Source organism: Mauremys reevesii, linkage group 23 (genome assembly GCF_016161935.1).
Source record: "Mauremys reevesii isolate NIE-2019 linkage group 23, ASM1616193v1, whole genome shotgun sequence".
In the NCBI taxonomy this organism is placed as follows: domain Eukaryota; kingdom Metazoa; phylum Chordata; order Testudines; family Geoemydidae; genus Mauremys; species Mauremys reevesii.
This window is the reverse complement of record NC_052645.1, coordinates 14,194,982-14,215,143: the sequence shown is the minus strand read 5'-3', so window position 1 is coordinate 14,215,143 and position 20,162 is coordinate 14,194,982. Positions and strand designations below refer to the sequence as shown.

Genomic DNA, 20,162 nt, shown 5'->3' with positions numbered 1-20,162 from the left:
GGCCTAGTCTGATTTCTGTATTTGGGGGCGGAAGCTCTAGTCAGGCCAATGGGGCTGCGTGCGGGAATGGGCAAATTGTGCACCTGGCTGAAGCTTGCAGTTTTGGGGGGTAATGTGCCCCCCCCCCCCGTCTCCCTAAACTACACCCATGGAGGTGGGGCAGGAACTGACAGGCCTGCATGCTAGTTGGGTGGCCACGGGTAGGATTTTGATGGCCTGTTACGAAGCTTGCATGTGAAGAGAGGGAGAAATGGGGGCCGTGCCCATAACCATCCCGTCCCAGCCCAGCAGGGTGGGCCTTGGTGCCCCGTTACCAAGGTGTGAGCGGCCCTTGAACACGGAGTCCGTCAGTTCACCCAAAGCATCTCCCCAGGGCAGGGGCACAGGGCACCCCTGGGGGGGGTTGTGCTTAGAGAGGGGGCTGATCCACCCTCAGGCACCTGCCCACCACTACAGCTGTGTCCATGCTGGGAGGGGGGGGGCTGGGGTAGGCTGTTCCCATCTCCTGTTACCCTCCCCCCGCCTGGTGCCCCTCAGCCAGGTCCCCCCTCCCCCCCCCGAGCCGCGTTGGCGGGAAGATGAAAGGGCGGGACAATTAAAGGCCGCAGCTTCAGCGCGCCCAAGGGGCATGCGCGGGGGAGGGGTCGCCACCCGCGCCTGATGATGACGTTTGCGGAAGGACACGTCACCCTGCTCGAGGAGCGGCCGGGCGCTGGAGTTAGAGGTACTGCCGGGCGCGGGGAGAGGCGCTGGGGGTGCCCCCCCCCGCTCCCAGCTGGGGGAGGGCCTGTGGGGGGCGCCTGACGCGACTGGGGAAAGCCCCGGGGTGCTGAGGCAGCCTGGCCTAGTGGGCAGAGCACCAGGCTGGGACTCGGGAGAACGGGGCTGAACTCCCGGCTCTGCCACTAGCCCGCTGGGTGGCCTTGGACCAGTCACTTCCCTGCCACGTGCCTCAGTTTCCCCACCTGTAGCACAGTGATAACGAGCCTTGGTAAAGCGCCTTGACGTGGGCTGTGTGAGAGCTGGGTCGTATTGTTAGTGGCTAGGGAGGAAGGCGAAGGTCTCGGGAGCCAGGGTCTCCTATTGAGAGGGGGTGGGAACGTTCTGGTAATAAAGCCCAAGTTCTGGGCTGAGCTGCCCTGAGTCCCTGGCCAGACTTCCTCTCTGGAGGAGAAAGGGGGGGCGGGAATCTAATGAGAGTGGGTGAAGAAACCATCCCATCTATTCACCTAGGGCCCATGATAGATTCAAAACAAGGCCCGGATTGGTGTGGATTAAACAGCTAGAGGTGGACCATCCTCCCCCACCCTCAGGCTCTCTCTCCATCATTGCTTTGCCTGCCCTTAGCTGAAGGTGACTAGCTTAGAACCCTAGTTGGAAGAAATTAAGGATTCTCTGGGAGCTCAGTAAATTGCCACAGACATGATCAATGAGCCAAACGTACATGGGACCTATCAACATTTGATGTGAGTTTAGTGCTGGTGAAAGATTCTGCCTTGATGACTGGAGGCTGAAGTCCTCTTTCTACAGAACAGAAATAACATGAGCGGCAGCAGAGCAGGCTCTCAGCTCCTGCCAGTGTATATTGCCCCTAAATTGGAGCAAGCACTTCTGTGGGTGAAAGGGGAGTGCAATCTCCAAGATCAGTTAGCCGTTGTCTTCGCTGATGACCAATTAATGATAACCATGGTGGTGACTTTTGTAATGTGTGTCCTTATTCTCTGAAAACTGTGCTGAGACCCAACAAGTCTTTTCACGCAGGCCATTGAACAGTTATCAGGTGGTATCCATTTTTTTTCTTATTTCCACCCAGTGCTGGCAGTATAAAGCTGACAGACTCCATATCCCATTTCTAATCTATCCAGCCCTGGGCTTGCATGCTGTGTTTTTCTAATTTTAGTATAAGTTAGTTTAAAAAAAAAAAAGGCTCTTAGAAGGTGACTGACTAAAGCTTACTTTTCCAAAGTGACTGTTCTTACTGCTTTGGGCCCAAACAGATCCTCCTGATTCATTTGTCCCTCTTTTCATCTTGCCCCTCAAAAAGAGGCTGTGGGTAAGGCCATGTCATGGATCAAAGAAGGAGAGTTGACCATCATAGAGAGATTTTGTGCCAACATTATAAAGGTAAGACATAAACCTCAGTGCTGCCTGTGACAACCAAGCATTTTCAAGATTGCTTCTCCATATTAGAGAAAAGAGCTATCACTGTGACTGCTTCTGTAAAAACAAACAAACAAAAAAAACAATGCCATTGTACAGGATCACATGTTAATGCTAGTACTGAATGTACATTCCTAAATTGTATTCAGGGATGGAAAATTACACTGGCTTGAATCTTGTGGATGAGCAGAGCCATAATTGATGCTTGTCAGTAGCAAGCTGGGATTCCCAGATTTCTAATATTTGTAGTGCTGTCTGATCAAGAGATAATGAATCTTAAAATAATGTATCTTGTCATCCTTTTGCCCTTTCTGTCATTTCATTTCTGATAGCCAGCATCGTAGGAATCACTAGAGCTAGAAATTATTTTACCATCTAAAAGCAGATGGAAACCCTAGTTTTCAAATGGTATTATGTGTTCATGTCTGTCTAGTGGTTTGAGAAATAATGGCTGTTAAAATCGTATGAGAATTGAAGAGGGGGTGGGAAGGATGCAGACAGAATATTTTAGATTCATACAATTCCAATTCTTTTAAAAAAAATTATATTGAATGTAATACATCCCAATAGTTCATGAAAACTGTGCCATACCCTCTGCAAGCAAGTCTCGAGAAACTTACGCTGTTGCTGACATAAGCATCTCTGTTTCCATGCTCAAAAAGAGCTGTAGCTGCCTCATGAAATTAAGGGGAGGAAATATCCATTTTAGGGGTGAAAGTAAAATTTTTCTCCATGTAAATGAGTTGGGTCAGTAGTTTCTCTTGAATGCTGAAATTATAAATGCTTACAACACTGGCACTGTGGGACTTGGAATACCTGCTGAGTCTTCACTGACAGAAGGTGGTAATCACTTCATAGTGCTGTTCCAGGCTCTCTTGTATCCTAAATATGTTCAGTTCTCCGTCACACAACAGAGTAAAGGAGAGCCAGAGGCAGTTAATGGTGCGTGCTACTGTCATAATGCTTCAAATGTACTCTAAGCTGGGTTACCAAGAGCCATATGTACATCTAGTAGCCTGTGTTCTTCTGTCTTTTGCTATCCTGACTCCCCTTCACCCCCGAACTTTACAGGGAGTCCATGGATTCTATACTAAAGGGGAGGCACTGCCAGGAGCTGGATGGGTTAAGGTAATTGAGGTGTGAATCCAAGTTGGTGGTTAGCTTTCTTGTCTGTTTAGCCTTTCTTTTTCTTGCCATCTAGGCAGGTCCAATGCCCAAGCATGTCGCATTCATCATGGATGGGAATCGCCGTTATGCTCAGAAGTGCCACGTGAAGAGGCAGCAGGGGCATTCAGAGGGCTTCGACAAACTGGCACAGGTGGGGAGGACCTTCTGTATCGGTGCTTCTGGGTCACAGCGGTTTGGATGTTGGATCCCTGGTTCCGGTTTCCCTCAGCATTTTCTTTCTTACTGCATGGACAATTATCCCCTTTCTTAAAGGGAGTGGAATCTGGTATTTAGACCTGGGGGCTGGGAGTCAGGATTCCAGGGTTCTGTTCTCAGATCTACCATTGACCCCGTGGCCTTGGGAAAGTTACTTAATCTCTCCTATTTACTCATCTGTAAAACAGGGAAATAATACCTACCTCACAGATCGTGAGGCTTAATGTTTATAGAGCACTTTCAGATCCTTTAGTGAAAGATTCCAAAGTACACAGTGTGATAGATATGACAATATCCTGGACAAACCTTACTGAATGGAGTCCAATACCTTTGGGATCCATTGGATTAAATATGCAATTGTTTGAGTTATTGTGAGATTGTATGTAACCTCTCGGGGGGGGGGCTAATGTAATTCCTCCAGGTATCAGCCCTTTGAAGTCACCCCCAGAGAGGCTCTCATATACTAGTTCAAACTGTGTTCTCTAGGGACCAACATCCAAAGAAAGGATTTTGGGATAAATAGCCTGTTTTTTAAACAGGCTCAGAGCTTTTGATTCTGAGCAAACAAACAAAGACGCTCAGTCCATGGAGGTCCCCAGTCCTTAAGGAAGGGTTGGAAGGACTGACACGGACCAGACTTGTGGAGATTTTGGGCGGGGGGGAGAGGGGTGATAATCTCTGATAAGGTTATTAGCAAGCATTTAGGTTCTTTTATTATTTTGAATAAGTTTCCTCTGTGAGGAGAAAGCAAGCAGGCTCATTTAGGCAATCTGTCTTTTTTGCTGGGAATAAGACAGGGAAGGCAGGGAACTGTTTAGCTTAGAAATCCTGGTCAGAAGGGAGAGAGATGGGTGCGGGGAGGCTGGAAGCCTGAAAGTCAGTGCCCTAGCTGGACCACTAAGAGGAAGTACAGGTGCACTTGCCGTGAACTGACACATGCAGTATTATATTATGTATTAATCTTGTCTCTCGTATGCTACAAGAAGTGGTTTCCTTGGGTGGGTTAGTACTCGGTCTGTTCTGGGATTGACTTCTCTGGTTTAAATGCTGTAAATGTTTTCAGCCCTCTGTGAGCCTTCTGCTAGATGTTTATTTCATGAAGGTAGCTCATCCCTACTCCCTCTACCTAGGCTTCCAACGTTCTCCGCATTATTATAACTTCTGTGGCTACAAAAAGTTCCTGGCCAATAATAAGTGACTGTAGGAAGTGTTGGTGTAACTGCACTGAAGGCACTCAGATTGGAACGTTAATGAAATTGAAAGGTGACAAATTCAAAACTGTTGCAAAGAAATACTTTTTCCACACAATGGATAATTAGACTGTGAAACTCATTGCCATATGACGTTGTTGAGGCCAGGAACTTTGGGAGATTCAAATTAGATTTGGACATTTATCTGGATAACAAGAATATCCAGAGTTCTAACAGTTGATAGTTTGGGGGTGGGGGAAAGGGGAGGTTGTTTTTGGTTTGGGGTTTTTTTGGTGGTGTGTGTTTTTTAAGGTTGTGGAAGGGATATAAAACCTCATGAGTCAGGGTTTATGCCAATCTCCAACTATTAGGGGTTAGGATGAGACTTTCATGGAAGTTGGGCTATCCCACATCTGCCTACTGTAAGTTTCTTCTGAAGCATCTGTTGCTGGACACTGTTGGAGACAGGACGCTGGACTAGATGAATCTCTGGTCTGACCCATTACGGCAATTCCTATATTCCTAAATACTCCTTCTGTTTTACTGGCTGTTCTTAGCACACACTGTAATCTAGCCTGTAACAGACCCTACAGTTACACTCAATGTTTAGGTTCTGAGCAAGAGTAAAGAAAGGGTATATTTGTTCAAGCCAAGATTATTTTCCAGAGTCCTTTGAGGTGAATCTGGAATCTTTATAGAACTAAGGCCATGGTAGACTTTTTCTTTTCTTTTTTTTTCCGTCCCATTCACTGTTAGTGTAGTGATGAACTTCCATGAAGTTCACACACTTGCTGAGATCTGGTGCTCTGAGTCAGTGGGGTACACAGAGGTCTTCCGGGGGTACATCAGCTCATTTAGATATTTCGCCTAGTTTTACAACAGGCTGCATAAAAAGCACTACTGAAGTCAATACAAACTAAAATTTCACACAGACAATGACTTGATTATACTGCTCTATATATTATACACTGAAATGCAAGTACAATATTTCTATTCCAATTGACTTAGTTTATAATTGTATGGTAGAAATGAGAAAGTTGGGAATTTTTCCGTAACTATGTGGCTATGACACTTGTATTTTTATGTTTCATTTTGTAAGCAAGTAGTTTTTAATTGAGATGAAACTTGGGGGTACACAAGACAAATCAGACTCTGAAAGGGGTACAGTAGTCTCTAAAGGTTTTGAGTCACTGCTCTGAGTGACTACATTTTTCCTCTTGCAGACACTGCGGTGGTGCTTGAATCTGGATATCCGGGAGGTCACGGTCTACGCATTTAGCATTGAGAACTTTAAACGCTCCAAGGAGGAGGTGGATGGGCTGATGGAGCTGGCGAGGCAAAAATTTAGCCGCCTGCTGGAAGAACAGTAAGATCGTCTCAAGCCCACACCGAGAGGGTGAAATAAATATGGGGCAAAGGGAGAAATGGCAGTAAGGAATGTTAAAGTGGTTAATCTGCATTAACTCAATGAAAGCAGCTGTATCCAGGTCTCCAGCTGGAGACCTGGATTCAGTGTGGGTTTAGATGACCACAGAGAGGCAATTTAATGTTCACCGACTTAGCACATTTATTTGTGTCTGCATGCAACGTGGGGCAAAAAGAATGAAAGCCCTGGCTTTTGTGACATCAGAAGAACTATCCGGGGGCAGAGTTAGAATAAAGGGGGCTGGGATAGCGTAGTTCAGTTTTTAAGTGAATTGGTAAAGGTAGAGAGGGGCTGGAATATTGGAGTGGTGCTGTAGGTCAGGACTGAGGTAGGCTGAAAACTTGCATATAGCACTGGTTTGCACTGTACTGGACTTGAGCCAGCGTTGTCATTCTCCACTCAGGAGCTGGTACTGGAATACAAAGGTGGTTGTTGATTTCAGGATAGCGCTACTAGGAGAGTGGCTCTTCTGTCCAAAATAACTATATAGTGAGCATGTTTCCTGTCGGCATTGTTTTTCCCTTGTTGATGCAGTAGTCTCCCCTCCAATTGGAAATTAGTGATAGGTGAATAGCCACTACAGATGACCTCCTGAGGTCCCTTCCAACCCTGAGATTCTATGATTAATTCTAATTACCCGTACCCCTCTTAATTTCTGCTTAGTAAAATGCAGGAAAATAATCACTTGTATAAAAATCTTTCTTGTGATAAATTTCATAGCCTCTAAGTATGGCAAACAATGCACAGTCCCACAACTATGATCCTTATCTTAGTTCCTTTTTGGACAATTACTGAACTATTTCTGTGTGTCGGGAAACTGGGGATTATTTTTATTTTTAAATTTCCCTTCACAAAATGGCTAGAGCTTTAGTGATGGTCAAATTCGGGCTGCCTGTAAACAATTTCAACACTACTGTCCTCACTGTCAGTTATATCAGGTCTTAATTTCACCTGTGATGTCATGATCCTCTTCCATAATAGATGTTAGGAGTGCCAGATGTAATTTATAGGCAATAGGTAGGCCCTATCAAATTCACAGCCATGAAAAACGCATCACGGACCGTGAAAACTGGTCTCTTGTATACTTTTACCCTATAGCAGCATTTCTCAAACTGAGGGTCCTGCCCCAGAAGAGGGTTGCAAGGCTATTGGGCGGGTGGGGGGGTCATGGTATTGCAACCCTTACGTCTTCTGCACCGCGTTCGGAGCGGGGTGGCCAGAGAGCTGCAGCTTCTGGCTGAGTCTCCAGCTCTGAAGGCAGTGACAGCAGCAGCAGCACAAAAGTAATGGTGGCATGGTATTGGGGGGGGTCATCACTCTTTGGGGAAAGTTGTTGTAGGCTTTACATGTTTATATTGCTGGTTTTAAATACATATTCATGCACAACACTGAAATTTAAGATTTTAAAAATGCTATGACCATGAAACTTAACGAAAATGGACTGTGAATTTGGTAGCGCTGTGGCATGCCTGCTGTTGAGCAGAGCCCAGCTGCTCTCCTCAGCCTTTGTTGTTCTGTGTAGGGAGAATCTGAAGAAGCATGGTGTGCGTATCCGGGTCCTTGGGGACCTGCCACTTCTGCCACTGGATATTCAGGAACTGATTGCCGAGGCTGTGCTGGCAACGAGGAACTACAACAAGTGAGTAATACACAATTCAAAGTTGCAGAGATACTGTATCCATCCCATGCCCTTGGAAGTGGAGGCTCAACAGACACTGCACAGTGTGCCTTTCTGCCTTGTTCCCCATAAGCATGCATCAGTGTTCTAGATAGATTCTTCTCTGTGTTACCCGCTGGGGCCTTCCTTGAGTTAGTTTCTTTCACATTTTTCAGATGTTTTCTGAATGTCTGCTTTGCATACACCTCAAGACATGAAATCAGCAATGCAGTGAGAGAGATGGCCTGGGGTGTGGAAGAAGGACTACTTGAACCTAGGTAACTCACGTGTCTTGCTCTAATGACCCTAGTCTACCCACGTTCCCCTCATGGCTTCTGGGATTACTGTGCAGTCTTCCATAGGTGCAGCAACATAAGAGCCATTGCTTTAAAATCCAGTCCGTTTCTGGATGTCACCATTAGGACGGTGGCATGAAATAAAGCAGGGTGGATTTGATTTAAATCCAACTGATTTAAATCACTAGTCAAGAAGACTTGATTTAATCATGGATTTCTACATAAAAGTGCATTCTTGTTGGTTTTTATAACCTTAATACATATTCGTCACAACTCTCAGATAGATGTAGGTTTCATTTTAAAAGGTTACACTCTATACATTTTTAAGTGATTTATTTTGAAAACTTTTCAGATTAGGTTTACTGTTATATCAGAAAATGAATGATTGTTTGGTTATTTCATTTACCAAAGGTAATTGAAGCAGATGTTTATGAAGTCCTTGGGAGGTGAACTATCTCCAATTCAACAGGTTAATCATTAATATTTGGAGAATTTTCTTGCCATGCTGTATTGGGAGGGGAACATCACCAGACAGACATTTAAATTGTTTTATTTAACTAAAACAACAACGTTATATATTCTGGATTGTTTTCTTCAACAGCAAACACATAATATTTTAACAAAACAAGCATATTAATTTTTGAATTGTTAAACATTCAAGTTTTTTAAAATCAGGTTTGGTTTTGTTAAAATTGTTTTAACTAAAATAGTTAAATGAAAAAATTAAAAAAAAAAAAAAAAAAAAAAGACTGTCAGCCAGGTCAACATGAGACCTGGAAAAAAGTAACAGGGAGAGCAAGACTGCTTTTGATCAAAAGACTTCAATGTGGAATGTTCTATATATGGTGATAAAGAATTCAGGGGTGAATTCAGGGTTTACAAGGTCTTTCAGCGAATAGTCAATCCTCTCTCTCCACCACTGCTAACCACACTTGACAGGATAATGAGTTGCTCTTTAAAAGGGTCCTGGATGTGATTCCAAAACTGGTCCCTGGAGTGCTTGCTTGTGGCTCACAGAGAGCTGGTTAGTCATATGTTGCTGGCCTCTCCTTATTTTCAGCTGCTGGACTGCATACAAAAAACCACAATTATATCAAATACCTTAATATTGAGATAGATTCTCTGCCCCTTTCCATCCCCTTTGTGCAAAGGCCCAAGCCCTTTTGTAAGGGGATCCCCCAGCATGGAGAAGTCCCAACAGCTGTGGAGCTGGCATAGCCAGCTCCTACACTGCCTTCTCTACAATTTCCTGGCATGGGGGACAGAGAGGAGGTGCACTCAGAACACACTGCTGCTGTGAAGTGACATGGCCAATACCTTCCCCTGGATGTTCAGCAGATTGCTTTGCAATGTCCAGTCTTGAACTGAGTCCTTGTTTCAGATAACCCATCTATGCTCTGAGTACAGACATGTAGGAGACCATGTTACAATGCAGCTGTCTTAAACTGATTCCACCCCGCTTCCAGTTGTAGTGTCTGGGATCTTAACTATGTCTCTTAACGAAGCTAAAGCTTTGGATACACCCAGCAGGAATTCTAAGAGCTCACCTACGCCATAAATTTGAACTGTGTTGTAACTAGTTTAGGGAGCAAACATGTGGTAACCTGTAGGGTATATAGGCCCTTACTTTACAGGTTTTGATAGCTACACAAAAATTTTGTTTTTGGTCCCAATACACCCATAAATGCCATTTTAAAGGGACAGTAACACCACAGCGCCTTGTGGTAAGTGGTGTAGTCCATCAGTTAATGTATTGTAAAAACAGGATGATTCCTTGCAAATTTCACCCGCTACTTTGTCATATTTTCCCTACTGGCCCGTAGGTATTCACTGATTCCAATCAGACTGGTTTATAGTGACTGAAAATTTCTATGTGGCCTTAGGTAACATGGTGATGAGTACAGTACAAGAACCTGAACAGAACAAAAGTGAGCTGGAGGGTCTCAATTCAGTTCCAGTGTTTATGGCATAAAAGATGCCTTGACAGTTGGCTTCTTTGCTGGCAGTCTCAGTTGGGAGGTCAAGTCACAAATGGATTATAGAGACTGAACTCCCCTCTCCATGCTGGAGCGGGGGTAGAGTTGAGATGGTTAGGAGATGGGAAGGAGCTTGCACTGCCACTGTCTGTGCTGTAGATCTCTTCAATCTCTGGTATTCTCTGTCCAGAACCGCAAACTCATACCTTTGTAAGTAGGCCTAGTAACTCTGATTTCATGGTGTCGTCACTGTCAGGTTATGAAAGTGATCTTATTAATGGGAGGTCTCTCTGTCTGTCTCTTTCTCTCAGCGATGTGTCAGAGTCATTGCTCGATAAATGTCTCTACACCAACAACTCCCCCAACCCAGACCTCCTGATACGAACCTCTGGAGAGGTCCGGCTTAGTGACTTCTTGCTCTGGCAGGTAAATCCTCTGTCTTGTCCTGAAAATATTCCATATTTGCATAACAGGCCTTTCTTCTGAGCCCAGGAGTCAGCTGAAGTGAGAGAAGCTCTTCAGAAACCAGCCATGTCTTGGCACCAGCAATTTGCTGGATGGTCTAAATCCCAGGGGAAATCCTAATATGAGATTTTTTTCCATCTCTCCTGACTTCATGGTGCTCTAATGCACTCCAGTGCAACAAACTGGAGATTTTAATTGTCCTGAAAACACTTAAAATAAGAAATCACAATCTAGTTCACAAGTTGGTGAAGAGACTGATTCGTACCTTCCTTGTTCATTCTCTCACTCATGTCAGTCCAAGTTTTAGATTATCTGAAACTGGGAACTAACCAGTCTGGCAACGTATACCCCTGGGATGTGATGGAAGGAATGTGTGATGCGCATCCACTCTTAGCTGTGAATGTTCAGAGGGACAGGTTTAAAAGGACGCTATCAGGTTTTAAAATAAATTTAAGATTAGCTTGTCAATGTGCACTTTATTCAGCATGAACAAAATTCAATCAGTTTCCTGTTTATTTCCTTTTCTATTTCTTGTGCGCTAGGGAAGCACTGTAAAGTTTGGGCTGCAAACAATGTAGAAACATGTTGGAATCAAACTGCTTTTCAGTTAAATTCGGAAAAAAAAAAAATAAACTTGTTTGGACCCTAAACTACCCTGCTGCCTTTAAACAACCACTGATCATGTCTCAGTTACCAGCACTGCAGATGACAAGTTTGCAGATATTCTCTAATCTGAGTTGTGACTTGCTTCTAAATTGTCCTGCCCTTTCCCTTCAAAAGTTTGGGGTACATATGTACTCTGAGCAGATATGAACATCATAAGCGAATGTTGCTCTCACTAATTTCATTCGTCAACTCACCAGTGAGGTAAAGGATTAATGGCCTTGAAGAATGAACTGTGTCATTAAGGGTCCCTCTAGGTAGCATCTGAGCCAACTTGACAGGGCATTAGTGGGAAATGTACATTCCTACAGCACTTGTTATAAATGGAGTTCTTCATTCTGTCAATCTGGCATTCTTCATCAGCACAGTTTCCACAATAGCAGTTTGTAATAATATTAGAGGTGGAGGTTCTGACGAGTTGAATCCCTGCTTTTCTTCATTCTTGCTTCTCCTCATATTGTGGTCCTGTAATGTAGACCTACAACAACCTGAATGGCAACACAGGGAAGGGCACAACAGCTGTCACTCAAAAATATATGTCTGACAAGTACCTTTATGCCATGTATCTGCGCTGGTAAAATGAGTTTGTTCAACTTCTAGTCTACATTGGAGAATGGGAGGAAGTGGCCAAGAAATGGATCAGACATTCTGGAGAAGCTACTAAATGGTGGGAGGGTTGTGTGTACTGCAGTGGTGAAACTGGAGGTGTGTCCTATACAACATGACAGCCCTGAAACAGGAGTTATTCTGATGCCGATGAAGCTAATTTGAAATGTTGATGGGAATGTCTTAATTGTTATATTTATCTGCAACAAAATAAGAACTTAAAATTCTTTAGACTTTATATAGTGTTTTTTAAATCTTCAAAGAACTATACAGACATTAGTCCTTGCAATGTCCCTGGAAGGTAAAGCATTATCCACATCTTGCAGAAACCCTAGCAGAAGAATTACGTAACTTTCCCAAGTCTTTAGAAGGAGTTGATGGCAAAACCAAGATTTAAATGGAAAGATCCTGGCTCCCAGTCCTGTGATGTCACGACTGTGTCTCAAATCCAATGTGCAGTTACAATGACATTAAGAGAGGGCAAAAAGGAATCACACAAGTGGTCCTATGATAAATGGTGGTCCAGAGGTCATGTTCCGATCAATAATATGAACCTGTTGTCCATCTCTGACACAGGCTCCAACAGTCATGTGATGCTGTTTTAGTTTTGCTGTGAGACTTGATGCTTAATTTACTAGCAGTAGCTTCTCTTAAGACTGATGTAGCAGTCTAACCCTGCCTGCATGTTGTACTAAGGATGGAAGACCCTTGCAGTCCCAACAGTAGAAACAATCCGGTGCAAATAGAACAGTGTTGAGCTGACTCTGAATTTCCTGGCTGTTGTGGTTTTAATTTAAACCCCCTTCATCCAAATGGCATGTTATCTCTCACAGGGATGATTGTTGCTTAACGCTTCCCAGCCTTTTCCTATTAAAATTTCACACAACCAGTCTGATAAATCAGGCTGTGTTGTAATTCTTGGAATACTGTATTGGACAGCCTCATGTACACATGCAGGCAGGACCTGATGAACAAATCCTATGAGCCGCTGCCTGGGAAACTCTGGCATAGCTTGTGACTGACAGAGCCACTTCTCGATGATTTTCATCCCTAGGTTATTAAATTCTTGGTGATCTTACTTTCTGCAGACATCCCACTCATGCCTGGTCTTTCAGTCTGTGCTGTGGCCAGAATATTCCTTCTGGAACTTGTGTGAGGCTATCCTTCGGTTCCAGATGAACCACAGCGCTTTACAGGTAAGAGCACTAGCGAGGAGGAGCCCAAGGCGATATATTGTCTACACAAAACAGTAATATGCTGGAGGCCAGGAGAGCAGGTGTGTAAAGTAGGCTAGTAAGTATTCGAAACATTGCAATTAACCATGTTTGGATAAACTAATGATATGTCTAGTCAGACACTGTTTCAATAGTGGCCTACAGCAGATGTTCAGTAGTGGGGTGAGTACAATGATGCACCATATCAGCACATGTGTGGTGGGTGGGGTGATTTGTGCAGAATGTTTCACAAAACAATTTCTAGCCTTTATAATAATGATGGCGTAGAAAATCTGAGCCAATGCCGATCTGGCCTGATTCAATACTGTTTGCCTGAGTTTGCAGATAAAAGAAACAGCTCTGACAGCTGGGATCCTCCCCTGTTCATCTCATTAGGGTGTTCATTCTGAAGCATAATGACACATTGCAATACAATTAACTCATCGACTGATGATCATTTTAATAGAAATAGCCAGACACTTTGGGATTCTGGGCAGCACTGAAATAGTACTATTTCTTCCATAAGTAATGAGAAGGTGAAAAGCCCCAATAATGCCTCAGACTTCTTATAGGCTTGTCATTGATCATGTAATTTGGGTTGCACCTCAGTGTGAAAACACATGAAATTTAAACAAATTCCCCTAATCTCACTTGATTGCTCTAATGCCCTCATTTATTTTGAGGGTATAATAGGGTTTAATTACAATAAGCCTGGTTAAAATGTTACTTAAATGTAGTTAACCCCAACTTCAAGGTATTAACATGTAAATTCCCAACTCTCTGGGAGTGTTCTTATCCTGTCCCTTTCAAACACGCAGATTGTTGAAAAATAAGCAAATTAATGTTTTTACTACAATTCTATTCATTTAATAGTCTCTGCTTTCCATTTAGTTTTCTTTCCAACCTAGATTGATTTAACTAGGTAAGGAGGAATTTCCCTGTCGGTGCTACAGCTTATTAAGTATGGGTTACTAAAACAGCCAAAAGTGAAACTGACTGCGGCTAGCTGTCATAATAGCTTCAAAGCTGTTAGCCCCATACTTACTGAGATTAGGTCAGCTATCTCGTGGCAACCGGAAATCAGTTGAGCGTGTTTCTGCAGAAGTTGGTTAAAGATCCTAGCCAAAACTTGTTTGAATTTCTAATTTTGTTTTTGGCTTTATTTGGTACTTGTATTCCCATGTATTACTAACGAATTTGGGCAAATACAAGGATTTAAAAAAAAAAAAAAAAGTTACTCTATTTAAAATGAGTTACTGCTGATAGACCAAATTTCATAGGAACATTTTCCAGTTACTAGCACTGTCACTTGTATCCTTGTTTAAGAAGAGTTGCTAGTGCCTTAATTAAATGAATAACCAAGATTACTTGGGGCAGCCTTAATTTTTGGGTAGTGCTCCACATTGCTACATGAAAATTGAGTTCTATTTCCAGGCCTGTTCTCTCTACAGAGTATCAGGGGTTGTACATGCTACTGGGAGTGCATTTGAGAGAGCTCCTTGCCACTCTAAAGCAGTGATACTCAGACTGGCGCTTAGGAGCCACAAGTGGCACTTTAACGTGTCTTCTGCAGCTCTTTGCAGCATATGATATTAAAACACTGTGATTTAATTATTTACTAATCAGGATGCTTTTACTATGTTATTAACCAATTGTTGAATACTTGGTCAGTCATTTTGCTGTGAGAATAACGTATCAAAGTAGTAAATGAAGCAATGAATTCAAACTACTGTGGCTCTTTTGGGGAATGTTGATCGCTAATTTAGCTCTTGAGCCACTGAGGTCAGAGTATCACTGCTTTAAAATAACCACTGAAGCTTCAGAGAGAGCTGGGACATGGCATGTGAAGAAAGTCCCATCCAAGGCCAAAGAGGGTCCGTATAGGTGTGGGATGAATTGTGACGAGAAGGAAGTATGTCAATGAAGATGTGATAGGGTTTTGGTGGCTTGACTTCTGCTGCTAGATGACAGTCACTTTTATCAGCTGAGGAGGTTTCTTTTGGGAGGGGATTTCTGCACTGTCAGGACAGTTTTTGGAGACTGGGGGAGCCCAGAAGGGCTGGTACAGTTGCGGGTTTGACAGCTAGCAGAAGGGACATGTTGAAGGCGTTTATCGCTGTGTGGGAGTATTGGAGAGTTACCTTCCTCCCCTTCGGCCTCTGTTGGGACCAAATTGCCTCACTGTGCCATCTGCCATTCTCAGCATAGGTGGTGCAACAGAGAGGCTGGGGCCTTCTAATCGTAGATCATACAACTTCAGGCTTTTGAGCACCTCATTAATTGCTCTACAGTGGGCCCACAATTCAGTAGAGAAACTAGGAGTTTGGTACATGGCACTGGTGTGTAGCAGTGAGGCAGCTGTAATCTGAGTTGCTCTGTGATAAATGGGGAGGAGGGTAGTGGAATTGATTGAGAGATTGGTCAGCAAGCCACTTCCACTGAAATGAAGACATCAAGTCCCTCCTGGTAAACAGGCACTATGTCACTCTGTCCAGAGGCAGAAATCCTATGTAGAAGAGTTCAGTTATCTTGTATGTTAACACTATGCCTGTGGAACATACCTCAATTGAATGGCTCATCCACGCACATAAGGAGTGCTTCCGCTCACACTACTAACGGCAAGAGAGTTAAACTGGCATCTAAAAATCTCTCATATAGACTTTCTCACTGGAGTGAGTTGGGGGTCATTCACGCTTTTTACAGCTACTGTTTGTCTTGTTGCTTACTTGAAAGGACAGCACTACCTTGGTATGTTTGCCATTTTGTTGTCACAACCCTAAAGTTAGAAACATTTTTAGAACAAAGCTTATTTTTGTGAAAAGTGTTGGGGAGACTCCTAAATCCATTTAAAAAAAAAAAAAGTCTCCATTCATGTAGATGTCTGGTATTCAAAGCTACATGACTGCAGACTTCAAAATATGATGTGGAGAGAAATCAAACTATTGTTGTACTAGAAAATTTCAGTACTTAAATCTGTTACCTTTCTATAGCCCCCATACTGTGTCTTAAATCAGTGCATTATTAAGTCCAAAGTGTCATCTGGGTGGTGTTGAGTCTGCTCTCACTTTCTGCTGAAGCAGATTACTTCAGACAGCTGGTCATCAGATGGTAGATTTGTCCCATAAACCATTGTGCTGATTCCTATAACGCTACCTTTGAACTGCTTTGAGAACCGGTTCCAAGGATTCTGTGATGGCTTTGACAGGGACTGTTTCGTATACATGGGTTTGTGGTTTGAGAGCTCTGTTGTAAACTAGTTTCTTTAGCTCTGATTCAGATACTTGAGGTTTTTCCGCTGGCAGTCGCAGCCTTTTTTCCATTTTAAAAATGAGTCTGTGACCAGACCTAGGTCTCTGTGAAGGGTTCCTCAAGGATTTCCCTGTACCCTCTCCAGCCAATCAAACAGCTGCCTAACAGTACAGGAGATTCACACAGGGCCTATTTTAGGTTTAATCTACAGAGAGGTAGCTAGGTAAGCAAAGACTTATTTTTCCTGCAGCCTGTTCTGCCATGTATCAGCACCACAGAAAGAGAAATGAGCAAAAAGAGCCAGTAAAACGCTAATACTCTGTTGCTTTTCACTTCAGAAGGCCAGAGATTTGCACATGGAGGAAAGGAAGCGGCAGCAGCTGGAAAGTGACCAGGCTTATGTAACAAACAAGCTGCAACAGGAAGGGTCTGCATCCCATGGAGACTCTCAGCACCGACGGACAATATTGCAGAAATACACTGCCCTGCGGGAAGAGAGAATCCAGGGCTTTCTGCAGGCTCTAGAGCACAAAAGAGTGGACTTCCTTGAAAGACTGTGTACAGTGTCTGCATGACCTGGATAGGCCTTGTGACGGTGAATATGTGCAGTGTTAGAAATAACACTACTGCTAGGCCAGAGGAATTCACTATGTGGGGGGAGGACACTGGTGATGCAGGACTGGTACAAGATTTTATATCCAAAGTGGCACTATCCAAAGGGCAGAGGCTGAGTACTAAGAGGCTTTCTACTTCTGTAAATGCCACTGAGGAAGGTAAGGTCAGGATGGTCTTGCCTCCTGCCACTAAAAATGGAGAAAGGAATGCAATGCCCCCGCTCTTCTCTGCTGCCTGACACTTTGCATCTCTGGGTATTTTTGTGACCAGCAATTAACTAGAATTAACTTCCAATGTGGTTAAGTCCCCTTGTGAGTCAGCTGAGGCAAAGCAACCCAATTCTCCCTTAAATCTGCCTTGGGACCCTGTGCTTCAATTCCTACTGCCACTTTCAGTGAGATTTGTTTGTTATAACAACATGTGTGGTCAGCTTTTCCAAAGAAGCATGCTATTCCCATTCCGCGTGGAAAGAATTGTTTATGGTGGGGACATGCTAAGAGCTGTGGCAAAAAATATTCTCCATAAATCATTTTCCTGTCGAATTTTTCCTTCTTTGCCCTCCTTGTCTTTTTGTTCCAGGTTTTGATACATCTGCTGCTGGCTTTCAAAGAGCTGTAGCAAAATATAGACTGTCAGCCATGCTGTATAGAGGAAGAAGTTGTTACTGGCCCTTAATATCATCTTGTACTTGCATTCTTATTCCATCATCCTCTCTACAGTATTGAAAGAAGAAAGGGCACAAGTGTCTTTTTCCAATATCAAGCACAATACTTGTATTTATTTATTTATTTATTTATTTTTGGAGGCGGTATGGAGAAGGAACTGCCTGTGAATCAAATACCTTGTTTAAAAGAACTTGTCTGAGGCAGGGAGATAACTTAGCTAAAGCCAGCTACGTTATGATCTACTAAATGAGTGTATTGGGATGGCCTTAGCTTAAAGAACATGGGGACTGGGATGAATCCATGTTTCCTACTCAATATGGTTTAAAGATGACCTGTACAGGCTCTTAACAGGGATGGCTTGTGTGGCTGCGGAGTAATTTGATGACGGGAAAGACTCAAATTGGCACTGTACTACCTATTTTGAATTCCCTACTGGCATGGATATGGACTAGATGACATTCTAGTTCTTTTTCCATCTCTGATTTGTGCTTTTGTATGGCCCAAACCAACTGAACATGTCTCCACATTTTTTTTCTGAGGCACATTCAAATGCAACATCAGCTTTTGCTGTTTTTAAAGTGTTCCTTTTACCTCCAGATCAAAAAAATGCAGATTTAAAAGACTTAAGTGCTGCAAACAGCACCTTGAACATTGTGAAGAGGATCATTAAAATGTCAAACATGAATAAAGCATTTTACTACAAAACATTTTTAAAATAAGCTGAAAATTTAAAACTATAGGAAGCTGCTTTTTTAAGATTTAATGAAGACGATGCCCGGGTCTAATATGTTGTTGTTGTTGTTCCTTAACCAATGTGTGACTCCCCACTTTATGCCTGTTGAGATGGAGTGAATTAGCAGATTTTCTGTTTTATTCTGTTTGGGTGATGTGCTGGAAGCCTGAGACATTGGCTGAATAAGCCACGTTCCAGTGCATCCTCTTGTGTAAATAGCTAATGCTACCTCCCAAATAATGCTTTGTGATATTTATGGGTGATGCAGGCTGTCAATTTTATAGTGTTTATCTAGCTGCATTTCATTTAATCCTTTCTTTACATTTCAAGAGGTCTTCTGTGGAAATAGTTCTTAAGTTCCCGGTCTCTCTTATCCTTAAAGAGCTGGATTTCTCGGTAGTCTAAATTTTACAGGGCATCTAGAGTCCTAGCACAGTACTTTGGAGCCCTGGTCCACTGTACTCTTCAGGAACTAGAGAATAGGTTCTGTGTAATAACCTGTTTTTGGTCAAATAAAATTATATTTTCAGGTGTAAGATGAAAACAAGGACAGCCTGACCTGCAGTGGTATGTTGTTGTTGTTTTAAATAAGAAAGGGATGGGAAAAGGTTGTTGAAAAACAGCATGCAGAGCTTGTACATTATACCTTTTAGGAATAGGTCTTTCCACATAAGTTTTTTGAGCTAAAGCTACAGCATTAAAGTTGCAAGCCTTTTCAAGGGAGAGTCCAATTTCTGTAATTTAGAATGGTGTAAAAGCCTTGAGGGAAGGTGAATATAATATGGATAATTATCACTGGAAAGTTTTCTCGGAAGGCTTGCTGGTAGTTGAAGAGCCCTGTTACAATCCAAAAGGCTGTAGGGTGCTATTCTTCTAGAGAAGGTATAGCTAAAAGGACAAGCTTAACACAGGTGAAACTTGTGTACCTAACAATCAGACATAAAGCAGAGCAAATGTACATGGAGAAATAGACTATGGGGTCTCTTTCTCTGTATCTTTCTGTGGAAAGGGGCAGACTTTACAGGCCATTTACAATCAATAATGGTTACCAGCACTCACTTTCACCTTTTTGAATTGTTTAATAGTCCCTAATCTAATTTTTCTCTTGGAAAATCTGGAATTTTTACAGGTTTAGGGGGAGGGAGATTTGTTTTATCCTCAGCGTAGAGAAGCTGTGAATCAGTTTCTGTTATCAGCCTGGTGTTGATCTGTTTCCCTATTGCCAAAAGCATGTCCTAAAGCACCCAGTTCCACCCTGTTGCTTTAACTAAATCCCTATCCTTCACTGGTTACAGCCTGCTCCTTCCTCTGGTCATTGACTTGACTATTTCTCTCTTGACGTTTTGGTTGCCATTTTGAGTTATTTCATTTTGTAATTTAAAAAACCAACTTCTTAGATTTATTTTCCCCTGGAAGCCTGGGCTGGGTGGGCGTTTAAGACTCAGGAGCGATCCCTGCGGGTGTGGTGTGAATTTGTGCCTTTGTGCCCGTGGGCTTGGCTGGATGTGCGCTCCTCCCGCGAGCGGAGCTTTGTTCCCCGCGCAAGGCGCTAGCCAGCCCCCGTCGCACATGGCGTGGTGGGGGCTGACGGGCTAGCGGGTCTCGCTGGGGCATGGAGTCACTACAGCCTGGTGGCCCCACCGGCATGCACGGTTGTGCCTGGTGTGGGGGGGATACGCTAGGAGGGCCGGCGGGTGCTGAAGGGACAGCTCCTTAACCTGCCCACCAGCCCCCAACGGACGAGGCAGGGGGGTGGGGGGCTGGCTCCAGGTAGCAAAGCCTGCACCTTGCATATGCGGTGCAGGGGAGACTGCCCGGAGCTCGTTCCCACCTGCCTCCCCGCCCGCTAGGGAGGGAGGCCGCC

At 43.5% G+C, this 20,162-nt stretch overlaps 1 protein-coding gene across 7 annotated transcripts; it reads left to right on the top strand.

The window, feature by feature from the left end:
- Nucleotides 1-607: 607 nt before the first annotated feature.
- On the top strand, nt 608-19,613 carry DHDDS (dehydrodolichyl diphosphate synthase subunit). Of its 7 annotated transcripts, none has more exons than XM_039511574.1 (9): nt 608-724; nt 1,998-2,124; nt 3,362-3,478; nt 5,957-6,099; nt 7,682-7,798; nt 7,993-8,094; nt 10,400-10,514; nt 12,911-13,018; nt 16,624-16,860. In XM_039511574.1, exons 2-9 carry the CDS (start codon nt 2,062-2,064, stop codon nt 16,858-16,860), a joined length of 1,002 nt encoding a protein of 333 aa, XP_039367508.1. In that variant the 5' UTR covers nt 608-724; nt 1,998-2,061. The 7 variants fall into 7 exon arrangements, with proteins under 7 accessions (XP_039367508.1, XP_039367507.1, XP_039367513.1 ...); XM_039511573.1 differs by having other exon boundaries at nt 627-724; nt 2,045-2,124; nt 16,624-19,613; XM_039511579.1 differs by having other exon boundaries at nt 627-724; nt 2,045-2,124; nt 12,877-13,018; nt 16,624-16,760.
- The last annotated feature ends 549 nt before the right edge of the window (nt 19,614-20,162 follow it).